Genomic DNA, 14406 nt, shown 5'->3' with positions numbered 1-14406 from the left:
TCAAATATGTAACAATCAACAAATGATTTACCTGTAACCATAGGATTTCGGGAAAGGGTAACTTCCATTCCTTTATGGACTCTCTGGCTGGAAAAGTACCTTGAACTAATGAATAGGTAAGATTCCATACTATGGCCCATCTAAGAATTTATTTTGATCAGTGAGCTGAGTCAATCTTTGTGATGGATATAGCACACTAGACAGCAATAGGGTTCTATAAATATCGATCATCGACCTCAGGAAACTCTGAAGTTACATATTTCTCTTCTATAATTTATAATATATGTAACATAATTATCCTACTTCTATTCTGCTTATTTATATGCTCAATAATACAAGACCATTTGGGTACACAATTAGATGAGAGTAAAGGCAGCTTGGAGGGTTTTAGGCATCTTGGAGAATGGCATCTTGGGGTAACCTCTAGGGACGGTGGCTTTCCCAACAGAGTTGTAACAATGCCCTGGGTCCGTGGATGTGTTGAGGCTTTATTAGGAAAAATTCAAGACACTTACCTAGCAAGGCAGGTAAAACAAAGTGAAAAACAGAACAATCTATTTTGCCTTTATTGTTCAAAAATATTTCAAAGTGAGTGCATTTTTAAGAGGCTTGTCTTTCATGGTTTAAGTAAAGCATTTTCGACATTTCATTAATTCCAGCTTAAGCAGCGTAACTTGCTGATTTTGTTGATTTCTTTTCCCAGTAGTCAAACATTTCCTTAGCCTACATTTCTTAAAGCAGATTGTAACAGGGTCAAATACAGACATGACTGCACGATATGGATTTCAGAATCTTTGCTGGCTAGACACAGATGTCAAGTCTGGGAAAGATCCTTTGAGGTGAACTAAGCTATTAAAGGCTACTAAAGTGAAGCAAACTGAAGCTGATATTCCATGTATAATTTTGGAAGGGCCAAGGGAAAATGTTCCATTCCAAGAGAGGATATATTGGTTTAACACAGAAGCTCAAATATCAATGCTATGAAGGGAGTGGAGTTGTCAACAAGCTGTATTCTCCAATCCTGTCTGGGGTGAGCTGAGACCAGTGGTCCAGCAGTAACAGAATTTGTCATTAGGGTGAAAGAAAGTGCCACCTTAAAAACAAGTGCTGTCCAACCCTGACTTTGCCAGCCCATAAGTCCTTTCCTTCCTTTCCTTCTCCCTGCTGTTTCAGCCTGTGGAGAATCAGCTCAGGCAGTAACGCTGTTGTGGTGTCTTCTACTTGGGTTCTCAGTAGACAACGGCGGGGGCTATTTGGGAAGTAGACTGCTCTTAGTCCAGAGATGCATCTTTTATTGTGGCTTCTTGAAAGATCAGATCCTCAAAACTCTGGACTGAGCAGGAGAGGCAGCTGCCTCTTTTGTTATCTTCCTTCAGACCCACCAGAAAGATACTGCTTTAGCTTCTGGCTACCTTCCTAGGTTCCTTCTTTGAGCCTTCCTAGGATGTACACCAATGTCAAGGCCATGTCATACTTGACACAGGAGGCCCATGCGTCCCTACTGGATTCCTTCTACTACATGGTGGACCAAACCAGCTGAGCTCCTACATTTGAGACTAGGAAGAAATTCTTTGCATCCCTTAGCTTTATCAGGTAAAAGCATGGCCAGTGGAGTCTGCATGCCTGGGTTCTAATCCTGGCTTTGCAACTAATTAGGTGGGTAACCTTGGACCATTTAACCTCTCTTGAGCCTCAGCTTCCTCATCTATAAAATGGTATAACAATAGTACCTACCTTGTGGGCTTGTTGTGAGGATTCCATGAGTAAGTGTATGGTTAAGCATTTAGCACCATTATAGCAATATTAGCAAACATCTACCATGTGCTAGGCACCAGTCTACATTAGTTACATGCACACTTGTTACATAGTTTACATGTACCTGTGAGCTAGTAATAATAATAATGTCATTATTCCCATGTTAGAGGTTAAGAAACTGTGCCCAAGGTCCCACAGTGAGTAGGTGACAGGGCAGGATTCTGGCTCCAGAGCGCACACTCTTTACCCCTCTGCTGAAGCATTCAATGAAGATTTGGTATTACTACTACCAATGTTTCTGCTAATGATCAAAATATCATTTCCTATCCTTGAAGGGGTTCAGAGGCCAAAATTATGGTAAGTTCTTTAGGCAAGACAGTCATTTGATCCTGTCATAGAGGAAAGCAGACTCCTCCACTAATTTATATAAGGATCCTGAAACTGAAAGCAAACATAGGACTTGAACTCAGTGAGTCAAAAGCAGTGAATGATTAATCAATCCAAAGAGTGGCCCGATGCATAGCCCCTGTTGTACTTGGGTCTGGGAATGTGCCTGCAAATATATCTTTAGGAAGGACCTACTGAAGGAAATAGTGTTTATCTGGAGGAAAATCAATTCGCAGGGTGGTCCCACTTAGGATAATAATGCCAAGGCCTTTTGTCACCTGAGCAAAACCAATTTTTGTTTTTTCCCCAAACAGCTTCTTCTGGCTCGTCACAGTAATTGGTCAGGGTGGTGGGGAGGGTGGGGGGTATCCAGGAAGTCCTGTGGAGCTGTTGCCTTACGTCTCCAAAGCTCTGAAGCCTTGTTTGTCCCTTTAATAGCATGTGATGTTTTTAGACTTTGGATACAATCCAGTGGTAGTCATGCTGCTCCAGCAGGGGTTGCAGGAAGCTGTCCCATGCCCAGCTGCCCCATTCCCCCTACAGAACAAACCATCCATGCTCTATAATTATACCAGGAAGAGCTAATAAAAGCCTTCCATACAAACCCCAAAATTCAATTAGTGCTGTATTTGTGAGCCTGACCTCGAAGACAGATAAAGGCTTAGCTTCTGATCAGCACAACGGCTCCAGCTCAGTGGAGCCAGCTGCTCGCAAATCAGATTCCCTTTCCTTCTTCGTGTGCTAAGACTGCCACATCACCTGTTGTTTATAAAGTGTCGCCTGTTTGGAAAATTCAGGGTGTCTTGCTTCTGAATTTCATTGGGTTGTTGAGTGCCGCTTACCTGGCTGAAGGATTCGAATCAGTCCCTTTAGTTATGTTATTTGTGCACAGAGAGGACACTTATTTTTTCTTGGCTGCACCATGAGGCATGTGGGACCTTATTAGTTCCCCGACCAGGGATCAAACCTGTGCCCCCTGCATTGGAAGCACAGAGTCTTAACCACTGGACCGCCAGGGAAGTCCCCGAGAGGACACTTTTGTAATAACCTGGTCTCAATACTTAAATGAAAGTACCTGGTGGGAAGCTGACCTCAAGAGTTATTAAATCTTAAGCCATATCCATGGGAGAGGTGGATTAGGGGTTCTCCCCTCTGACAATAACTGAATAGTTTTTTTCTTACTGTCAGTTCCATGTCCTCTTCGTCTTTTTCCTTCGTGGGCTTCTCCGGTTCTTCTTGCTCCTTCTCTTGGAGGTGAATTTCCTGGGCCTGAGTCATATAGGGCATGTCATCTTTGTTCTTGAACTCCAAGCTGAGAATTGAAGGAGGAAGTAGAATTCCCAGAATTACCTAAAGTAATAATAATGATAATAATAATAATCACATTTAAAGGATTCAGATAAGGGTGGTTGCTTAGAATCAGAGAGCCTGGGGGGTGGGGTCTGTGTGTGTGTGATGTGAGGGTGTATGAGTGTTGGGTGTGCCCACAGTGGGGACCTGCATATCTGAATAACTAAGAACATCCATGCTAAGAGGGTCACTTCTGCCCACATGACTGGGAACTGTTAACTGTTAACTCACAGTAGCTCAGTCTGATCTTGGAGAAACAAAGCATCTTATCCAAATACATCTTATCCAATTAACACCTACTTTGCATGAGGGAAACAGAGGAAAAAGATTCTACCCAAGGCAAAAATGGGAAAAAATCCAGATTCCCATTGAGTCACTTGATGGCACTTTGTGAAGTCAGTTCATACTTACGTCCACTGGCATTTATTTATTAATATGCCAAGTGGAACTGATTATGTGTCACCTGGTTATCTCTGTAAAAAATACTGTCCTAAGTTGACCTTGAGAAAGTCCATGTAGGAAAACTGTATTCATTTTAAAGCATCCCCCAGCATTTGCTACTATCCAACAGAAACCCCACACACACACGTGGGCTCTGTATCACTATGAGAGTCCCTCTGCACAAATGCCCCAGGAGGCTCAGCACTGTATTTCTCTCATTATAAACCACATGCTTAAATCTCCACGTGATGACACTAAATTCATTGGCTTTTCTCATGAGAGGGCAATAATTTCATTCTCTATTTCCAGGGACCAAGTTTCTGAATGATAATACTGACATCTGATTTTTGTTTCCTAAATCTTCTCTCACCTCTTCCCTCAGTCCTAAAATGGTTCTGTGTACAAGGCTTCTGAATACAACCCTCCCTGAAGAAAGTATACCAAGGTGAGGGGCTAAGAGAGGCCATGAAGGATAAGTAAAAATGATTCTCAAGTAATGAGGCAGGGACAGTCTGTGCTCGAGTGCCCAGGGACTTGAGAGCAGCTAAGGGAAAGGGGAGAGTGGTGACCCTGACTAAGGGTGCCTGGCAGGCCTGGGAACGCTCAGGTGGCATGCCTGGCAGTCTTCAGGGGACATGACACCCTGTCCTCAGAGCTGAGAGCCAGGCTTGGCATTGTTTGCAGTGTAGTGATGGAATGCCCATGACCCACTTCATGGAACCCTTCTGTGACTCTGGGCCAAGAGCCCACAGAAAGGGTGGAGTTGGGGAGGGTTGCTGGTTCAATCAGGGTGGCCTCAGCAGACTGCTCTGGTCTGGTGGCCCTTTTATTTTGGGCTGACCTCAGAGTTACCTAGAGCAGGTAGTTCTAGGTAAGTATAAGCCTGGCTGGCTTCAGTTGTAACAGCCACAGACTCTAAACAGATAAAGCATTTTAAAACATTCTTTCCATCTTCCCTTCCCATTTTTTTGGTCTTTTAAAAAATTCTCTCAGTTTAATGTTTTGCTTGTAAAACACTGAAGAAAACAAAAAATCAAAAGCCACTTATTATCCTATTTCTTATACTTTTAACCCCAGGGGTAACCACTACAAACAATTTACTGTGTATCCTTTCTATTTTTTTTAAATAAAAAAATGAAGTTGTACAAATAGAACTATACATGTACATGCTTTAAAAAAACCAAAGAAATGGACTCAGGCTCTACCTGTTGGTCTGCAACTTGTTTTCCTTCAATGAAAAATAGATCAGGATTATTTAGCAACATCTTTACATATAAATCTATCTCATTCTTATTTCATTTAAAAAATTTCTAAAGTACAGCTGATAAGAGCCAATGTCTCTTTATGGTGCCAAGGAGGGGCCAAGGCGTTCAGGCTCACATGGAGGTGAAAGGTTGCCTAAGTAAGTGTCTCCTGGTGCAGCATGGCTTGTGACAGAGCAAATGATACCTCCTATGGTACCCCTGTGTGACCATCACCTTGGATCTTCTGAGAATATTACTGTCTAGGCATGCCATCTCTAAAGGTTCTGATTTAGCAGAACTTGGGGTAGGGCCTCGTCTCTGTATTCAAAAAAACAACCCATTATACAGAAGATTCTGATGCACAGTTGGGGCTCAGAACCACCCTCCCGAGTTAAGAGAATGCCCACTACCACTGCAGATTTGGCTTGGAAAGCTCCCACCAGCCCTCTGGCCCTCATAGCCAACAGGGCCTTCTGGACTCACTGACCTTGAGGCCTGAGTTCTTGCGCATCCGGAGCCGACCCATCCACATGTCCGTGAGCAACATCTGGCTGCATGTGTGTGCGATGAAGTCACGGTGCTTGGCAGCTACTGCGAGCTGCAGGCATGTGGCGTTGCTCCAGTTCTTCAGCTCATACGTCAGCAGTTTCATGGCCAGCTGCTCATCCTGCTTGTAGGACTGGTCCAGGAGCTCCACGGCCAGTTGGCCAAAGTCCCTGAATGAGAGAATGTGAGGAACTGTCTTTTGGCCATCTTGGAGACTTAGATGATGAAAGTGGGGACCCACTGGCCAAGCCACAAAGGGTGGTTGCTGAGTGGTCTAGTTGTTCCTTATGGGGTCTAGTCTGTTCATTCATTCATTCAGCCAACACCCATTAAGCATCTACTGTGTGCCAGATACCATGTTTAGAACTGGGGGTGTAAGTCAAATGAAGCACAATCCCTGCACTCAAGGCCCCCAGTTCAAGGCATATGGATGTGGAAGGCAGACCCAAAACTCAGAGTGCAGTATGTCTTCTTAAATGTGACAGACCTCAGTTCAGAGCTGGGCCTTGTCAACCACAAGTGTGTGATCTTGGACAGGTTACTTAAATTCTCTGAGTCTCATTTTCTTCAGGTGTAAAGTATGCATCATAAGGGACCTACCTCTTGAGGCAGTTGAGAGGATGAAATGAAATCTATGTATCTGTATGTACCTCTGTATCTAGCACTGTGCACTGTAAATGTTAACTGTTTGTGTCCGCCCTCTGTGTGCACCATTGGGTTGATTCTGTCTCCCCTTGAAGTATTGGATAGCTCAAAAAACCTGTACCTGGGGACCACCTTCCCTTCTTCTCCCCTGACCACACCATTTGCTAGGCCGTCCAACCTGGAGTTGTGGTTCAGCTCCTGGGAGATGTCATCAACCATGTCGTTCTCGGAAGCCTCGTGGGCCATGGCTTTGCAGAGCTTACAGGCCACCAAGGCCTTGGCCATGGCCTCCTCGCCGTGCTGCCAGAAGAACAGGGCCATCTTCTGCCGCTTCATCAGGACGGCCCACACCATCAGCTCATGAAAAGGGAAAGGGAAGTGGTTGATCTCAGGGTCATCCAAGTCAATGTCCACCTCTTCTTCACGCTTCTTGGTTGTCTTTCTTCCTCGCCTCAAGGGAACATCATCCTGTAATTTTAGGGAAAAAATACAGAGATGGAGTTAGAAATGAATCCACTCAATTCAGTAAATAGTTCTTGTATGTCTACTACTGGCCCAGCTCTGGAATAGATACAGAAAAAATGAACTGTCTTTTCCTAGCTTCTATTCTAAAAGAACTCACAAGCCCCTGAATGCCTAACTTTAAAACAAGTTATAATAAATGAATAAGCACAGTCCTATGGGAACATGTCAGTGTTATACTTTAATTTTAGAACAGTATTTTTAAATGGGCTTTTTTTTTTTAACTTTTGTCCATTCTTTTCCTCTACAAGTAGGGTTATTTGTACCTCATGATGGACAGCACTACCCTTTCCACTGAAAAGACAAGGACATCCTATACTTGCAATTGGATATACGATAATAACCACATGAACAGAAGATGGGAGACAGATAATCTTTCTTGAGTTTCTGAATACTTCATTAGATGCATTTGTGAAGAATTTCTGGTCTTTGGATCTGTTGCCATTTGTAAACTTCCATGAATAGATTTCACTTACTGGAATTTATATGCTTTCTTGGTTTTCAAGTCAGTATTTCAAATAGGATTTTTTTTTTTGTTTGCAATGCTAATATAACCCCATGATAGAATTTTCAAAGCTACTGTGACCTGCCCCCTCGACACTGGAAAAAATTTCACCTCCTTATTTTAGAATCATGTACTAAGCTCTACCACTGGAATGACCTTATATATATATATATATTTTGAAATGTGTAATAAAGAGAATAAACAATTGACACTAATAATTTGAGCAAACACTTACCTCCATTCCCAGCAGTTTCAAGGCTTTGGGCTGTTAAAAAAAATGTTATGCACAAAGTTAGATTTCTTTATAGAGGTAAGAAAAGAATCCTAATGTATCTTAAACAGGTAATGGAACAAATCTATTGTACCACACAGCATGTATTCATTTCACTAAATAAAACACCACAGGGGAAACTCTTTATAGAAATTCTAAGAGAATTAGGGATTTAGTGATTTTGGTAAATTACAGAAAATTAGGAAACTGGAGAGGCATAATGAGATTGCCCGAGGGTAGAGCCTGCAGGTTTATAATCTCTTTTGTGGACCAAGATTTCTTCCATCATCCTAAAACCATCCCGCTAGGCCGACTTCTCCATGACATCAAGCACTTGAGTGAACAATGAGACAGTCAGTCAAACTATGAGATGTTTCCCAAACCTCTGAAAGACCTCTATTATCTCGAGACTTGGGATATTATTCAGAAATACTATATGTTGAGATGCTTCACGCTGGTTATCTCTCTTTGCTGCTGTCCAGTAGAGCAAGGGTGAGTGGGACCAGAGGGGCATGTGCTGACGGCAAAAGGCACTCATGGCATGGAAAGTGTAAGCACACACAGTAGCACCACCGGTGATGCTGGGGATGTGCAAAACAGGCACAGACCAAGACGGAAGAGAAGGCAACTCAGCAAATTATAGAACAAGATGGAACTCATACAGATAAAAATCTTTGGGGGGGTCCTCAATAATTTTTTATAAATAGATCCCAAGAGCAAAAACCTTGAAAAGTGATGTGGTAGATAATAAGATTATTTGAATATAATTACTATTCTCTGATCATTAAGGTTCACCTTTTTTTTTTTTTTTTTTTTTTGCGGTACGCGGGCCTCTCTCTGTTGTGGCCTCTCCTGTTGCAGAGCACAGGCTTTGGACGCACAGGCTCAGCGGCCATGGCTCACGGGCCCAGCCGCTCCGCGGCATGTGGGATCTTCCCGGACCGAGGCACGAACCCATGTCCCCTGCATCGGCAGGCAGACTCTCAACCACTGCACCACCAGGGAAGCCCAAGGTTCACTTTTTTTAAATGAGAAAAATTACTTTTTTAATATACAAAATGACTTATTTAGAAGTTGAGCATGTCATCTCAATTCATAGCATGTAGAAAAGCTAAAAAAGGTTCACTTTCAATGCCAGTTTCTGGTTTGAATTGGATCTAGTGAGGAAAAGAAAGAAGTGTAACACCCAGCATATTCCTTTTTTTCTTTTTTCTTTTTTCAACAGATTTGACGGCAGAGGGAAGAAGAGGCAGGGCAATTGCCTTGTCATCTGATCTCCCCCTTGGAGATGACAAAGCAGCCGCACTCCAAATCTACTGCACACTAGTCCTCCCCAGAGTCCAGGAAATGGGATTTGCTGCCAGCCTCACCCTCTTGGGGCCAAAGAGATTGTGGTAGAGCGTCCGGAAGCGCTTTCGCGTGTAGTTGCAGCGATAAGCCCCTCCCATCAGGTACTCGATCACCAGGCCGATGTCTATCAGGCTGATTCTGTAGTCTGGGGGCAGGTTCCCCTATCACGGAAGAATGGAACAAACAGACACATCCAAAAGACAGCATGGTTTACTAGGGATTCTATTCCATGTGTTCTGTAACTATTTTAGAGTAAAATAATAATAATAATTAAAAAAGAAACATATGAATGTATTATTATTCTGGTTAATCAATTCACCTTAAAATAGATCCAACCGAAACCTGGATATTCTCGCTTGGAAAGAAGACATAAGTTAAATAAGAAGATGCAGTAATCGTCGGCAATAACAGAAAATCAAAATATTTATTCAAGTCTTCAGCTGGGGAGAAAAAAACACCAGTGTAGCAGAAAGAAACACAAGGCTAGATATGGCAAATTCTACCACTCCCAGCCACTAGGAACTATGTCCCCCAGATACTCTCCCTGGACCCCCTCGCTGCTCTGCCTCTGACCCAGGCCTGTTGCTGTCCTCTTGCTGATCATTTATTTCTTCACACTCACTGAATGAAGACTCCTTCCAGAAGACAATTGTGATTACCAGGGACTGCATCAGGTGAAATATGATGAGAGCTCAAATATCTTTTATACAAAACTTCTATTAAACTTTTTAAAAAATTGGCACCCTTTTAATAAAAGGACAGGAAGATGGATGTCATGACAAAGTCCTTTATGAACATCCCCTGTGTTTAAAGAGAAAGAGGGGTGAAATAAGAGAAGTTTTATCAACAGAATATTTATTTTCTCAGAATTAAAGAGGTTTTTCATATTTTCTTTCAGAGAATAGTGCTTCTTAAGGACCTAGAGCTATGGTATAAGTTTAATGTTGTACATATAGATGCAAAAACAAGCGTTTTTATTATTATCTGCTCATTACTGGTTTCTACTTCAAAAGGGAACTCTATAGGGTCTGAGAAAATCCTTATTTTGTTAGGTCAAGGAAGAATTAGTTCTGTTTGTGGGAAATTCTGAGCTCACAGTGAGTTCCAAGGGGTACAAATGATCAAGTCTCACTGTCTGGTTTAGTTCCCTGATGCAGAAGTGTGCTCTATACCATGAATGGCAGGGGTACCACACCGTGTTGGAAGCCTGGCACACTGCATTCTTAGATACATTTTGGAGGGGCCTGAGGGCTTTGTCCACTTTGAGGTTTGTCTTTAATGGAGGATCCATCCAGGATTCTGTGTGAGATTCCTGCCACTTCACAGAAGTGGCTCATAATAGTGGTGGTTTTCCAACTTTGTGGCATCTGAACCATCTGAGGAACTTGGTGACAATGCAAAGGTCTGGACCCTATCCTGCTTCGAGTATGAGACTCTATGCACTTTATGAGCTGTCCAGGTGATTCTGAGGTCTACTAAGTAAAGTTCAGGTGGGATTACACAGCAGAATTGGGAAATTCATAGTGTATGAAGATATCATTATCTCTAGGAAATTAGCTTATGTAGTTTTATTAACTGAAGGTAGGTTTTCAGTTATCCTTATCAGCTTTCCTATGGTCAACAGCAATCACTTGAAAGGGATTCAGGATTACAGGTGGCCCACTGTATCCTGCCATCAAACCTATAACTTCATATTTTTAATTGTTTTATTTATCTTTGTATTCCCAATGCCTGGTGTATGGTAGGCATTCAATTTTTTTTTTTTTTGGTCAAAAATGTGAATAAGTAAAACACTGAAATTAATCAATGTATTTGGGATCAAGCCTCAGTTTGGGGTTCTTCAGTATTATGTTCTCAGTAACAACTAACTAGTTACAGTTTATGAGTCACTCCTGGGTGGGAAAGCCCCAGCTATCCTCTGGTTATCAAGAAAGACCAATTGTCTGACTTCTTTAAAAGGGAACTTAGAGAAAGATTTATTTTAAGGTAGTAACTTTTTATGTATTGTCCTTTCCATAAACATTAAACTGAATCTAAAAATATTACCTGTGCAACACTTTTTCTCCATTATTTTGGGCAGGTTAACAAGACTGCGCTTTCTGTATTGTCTGGCTCTTACTGGACGGTTAGGCGAGGCTATTATTTAAAGAGTAGAAGAGCCCCAGAGCTTCTCTGGGCACATCTCGGTCAGCCTCATCTCCTGTGCCTTTGGCTCCTACACGGATGACCTCCAGAGGAGGCTCACCCGATCGGTGCTATTTTCCTTGGCACTGTGAAGCTGGCAGGGGAAAGAGTACTGGCTGCGAGTCAGTTGCTCTGGACTCTGTCCATCCTTCACAAATCATCCACTTTCCCTCAAGGCCTCAGTTTTCTTCCCAGTAAAAGGGGCTAAACTCCATGCCCTTTACGGTTTGTATTGCTCAAGTACCAGGTTTCAGAAAAATCCCCAAAAGGTTTATTGTGATGCTACTGAACAACAATCATAGTGGGTCTATGAATTTGTGCCTATTTTTAGTCTTGTAACAATTTTCCAAATTTAAAACGTGGGTAATAGTGAGCCTAACACCTGTATATTTCCTTTTGAGAAACGTATGTGTGAACATCAGTTTGAATTCTAAGAACAAGAACCAATATTGCCTGAAGACCAATAGTGAATGGCAATATTTATGCTTTTGAGGTCTCTGTAAGCGTGGGTTGTCAGGAAAGTGGTAATAGTAAAATCCAAAATAAACAAAAATTTTAGAGGGGCAACACTTTTTACAAATGTTCTGCAAACACTGGCAACATTGTTTTGCAAAATTTTATGCAAATTCATAAAGGGCTGATAGGCTTACATACTACCAAAGAAGGTGTGAGAATCTTCTTTTCCTAGAAATTTCTTATATAAAGCTTGATTATTTGGAGTGATTTTTGTATGATCTGGTCTGAAGTAGGAGAAAAGATTCTGTGACCATTCTGGGTTACTGAGCTTTGAGTGATGGCCTGAAAGGAACTGGCCTGATTTCTGTTTGACTACAAGGGGGCGATGGTCACCTAATACAAGGCAATGAGGGTTCTCTCTCTGTACTTCAATTCATGCTCTGAAAACAGGCAATGTGGACATAGTTACTTCTAAGGTCCTGTCTATTTCTAAAGGTCCAGTTGTTTGATCACTGCGTGGAAGGCTGCTCTTATTTCTATGCTGCCAGGTCACTGGCCAAAGACCCCTGTCCAGAGCTTCCAGAGTTGATGCAGTTTCTAATAATCTGCTGGAATTTGGTTAGTAGAGATGGAGGCTTAGAGAAAAGAGAGGGTAAAGGGTTAGACAGGGATGGGCTTGTGCTCATAACATCCACCTCCTTTAAAAAAAAGCAGAGAAAAATGCCTCCTCATATTCCACAAGTAATGTCCAAAAGCCTCTGGAGGAGTCTTCCTTTGCTTGTCTCCTTTTCGAATAGGAAGTCAATATACTGCAGTAATATTCATTCTGCCTGCTGTTTCTGTTATTCCCTGCTCCCCGTTTTTGGTAATTACTTTGGTAACTGGTAAAATCTGGACACTTATTTCCCATTTCATGCCTTAACAACACATAGCAAGCCACAGGATTCAAATAATTTGATCCACAGAGTAAAATAGAGAGGCTTGGATCCATGGGTAAGTAAATTTTACAACTTGAAAACATTGTCTCCTTTTTTTTCATGCCATGAGATACTACTCTGAGGCTAAATTTTAATCCATGCCATGCCTAAGGATGTCTTTTAATTAAAAGAATAACTTAAATTCACTTATTAGATCTGCTCTTCTAAATGCACTCTGTTTTTCAGATGTCAGCTCATGATATCACTATCAGATTTCAGCTGTTTAGGAAACTTTTTTTTTCTTTGAAACTCATAACAAGCCTTCAAAGAATACTGTTTCCTTCTGATGTATGCAAGGTATAAAATGATAGCTGGTTGTAAGATTTACCAAGGGAGAGTGGGGAAAAGACCAACCTGGTGAAAATTCATGGGAAAAGAGGACATTCCCTCAGTGTTTGGCATGGCAGTAGACTGGGCAACCAATCTTTTAAAAATTAAGAATTTTGAAAATTTGCATGAATTCAGCAGATGGAGTTATGAAAATGTCCTTTTTTTCCCCAAAGTGTGTCCGAAATGCTTTTTCTTTAAAATTCGGCAAAGCTCTGGGTCTTGATTCCCATATAACTGAATTTTAAGTTATCATAATTTCACCACTACTCTTACATAATACTCAAATATCACCCTTCTTTGGTGGGGAGGGATAATTGAGGCAATCTGAAGTATTAGTACATTTAAGAAAGAAAAACTACTACTTTAAAACATACAGAGGCACAAATTGAGCAGACAGTTAGCTACTAAAATGGCAAGTTAGATTTCATGGAATAGCGGACAGACTCAGGCCACTCTGGTTTAATATGAGAGCATTGGTACATCCAATGGATTTATGCACAAGAAAGGTTCAGGGAACTGGGTTGGCTGATATTTTAAATTTCTGATTGATACTAACTCTACCTCATTGCTCCTAGATTGCTCCCTTCATATAAATAATTTAAGGTTTTGAAACTAGCTTGGGAGTAATTCTCCACGTTCAGTTCTGTTGGTTTCAAAGGATAGTTGGACTTGGAGATACGCTGGTTAACTTAATGATGGTCTGATAATTCCTAAATGAATTCTCTGGGTTCATCAGTTATTTACATTTTATTTTACAGACATATTATCAAACACTACGTTTAAGGTCCCGAACTGTGTTTCTAATTTTTGAACAGCATTCGTTTCATACTAGGGCTTATCACTTACTGATTAATTTTTGTCATAGATTAAATCAATTAACATGTACATAAAGTCCTATAACCATAAAGCACAAAGCACATGCTAATTATTATGTTCCTTAATTTTGAAAACTGTTTAAACTGCCCAAGATTTTCTTAGCATTTTAAACCTAGATTTGTAGATTTTGCATATCTTATTGGCATAAACTGTGAGGAAGATGTTTACCAATATTAATTTCTCTCTCATTCACTTCTTAAAAAAAACACAAACAAAAAACCCTCATTTTTAGCTACTTTCATCCATAAAACATAGACACTTACAGCTCCTTTGGCTACCATTGTTATTCTTTCTTGCTCTCCAATAGTCAGACACTCACCTTTATCATAGAAATGAATGGAGTCTGCATTTCCTGCCCCTATTTCTTCCCAAGGGAAGAAACTAAACATAGGCTTTTGTTTCTCCCAACCATATTGGCAGTCTCTTTTCTCAAGAAAAAGGATAAATTTTTCCTAAGCCATTTCAGTACTATCCTGAATGATTTGTTATTTTTTTCCCGCTACTAAGTTAGTAAGTAGATGAATCCTCATATAACTATATTCTTGCTCTAGTATTTGGATCACACTT

At 41.2% G+C, this 14406-nt stretch overlaps 1 protein-coding gene across 6 annotated transcripts in view; it reads right to left on the bottom strand.

Moving 5' to 3' along the window:
• Window positions 1–14406, bottom strand: part of TRPM3 (transient receptor potential cation channel subfamily M member 3) — a 519386-nt gene that overhangs the window by 79953 nt on the left and 425027 nt on the right. For 4 of the 6 annotated variants that reach the window (XM_067744178.1, XM_067744181.1, XM_067744183.1 and 1 more), the window contains 6 exons: window positions 9336–9371; window positions 9037–9177; window positions 7631–7660; window positions 6547–6836; window positions 5665–5893; window positions 3325–3492 (listed from right to left, as the gene is read on the bottom strand). In XM_067744178.1, coding sequence (XP_067600279.1) covers window positions 3325–3492; window positions 5665–5893; window positions 6547–6836; window positions 7631–7660; window positions 9037–9177; window positions 9336–9371 — 894 coding nt within the window. The remainder of the gene's footprint in view (window positions 1–3324; window positions 3493–5664; window positions 5894–6546; window positions 6837–7630; window positions 7661–9036; window positions 9178–9335; window positions 9372–14406) is intronic. The other 2 variants (XM_067744179.1, XM_067744182.1) reach the window with 1 other exon arrangement.

Source organism: Pseudorca crassidens, chromosome 7 (genome assembly GCF_039906515.1).
Source record: "Pseudorca crassidens isolate mPseCra1 chromosome 7, mPseCra1.hap1, whole genome shotgun sequence".
In the NCBI taxonomy this organism is placed as follows: domain Eukaryota; kingdom Metazoa; phylum Chordata; class Mammalia; order Artiodactyla; family Delphinidae; genus Pseudorca; species Pseudorca crassidens.
This window is presented reverse-complemented; position numbering and strand designations above follow the sequence as displayed.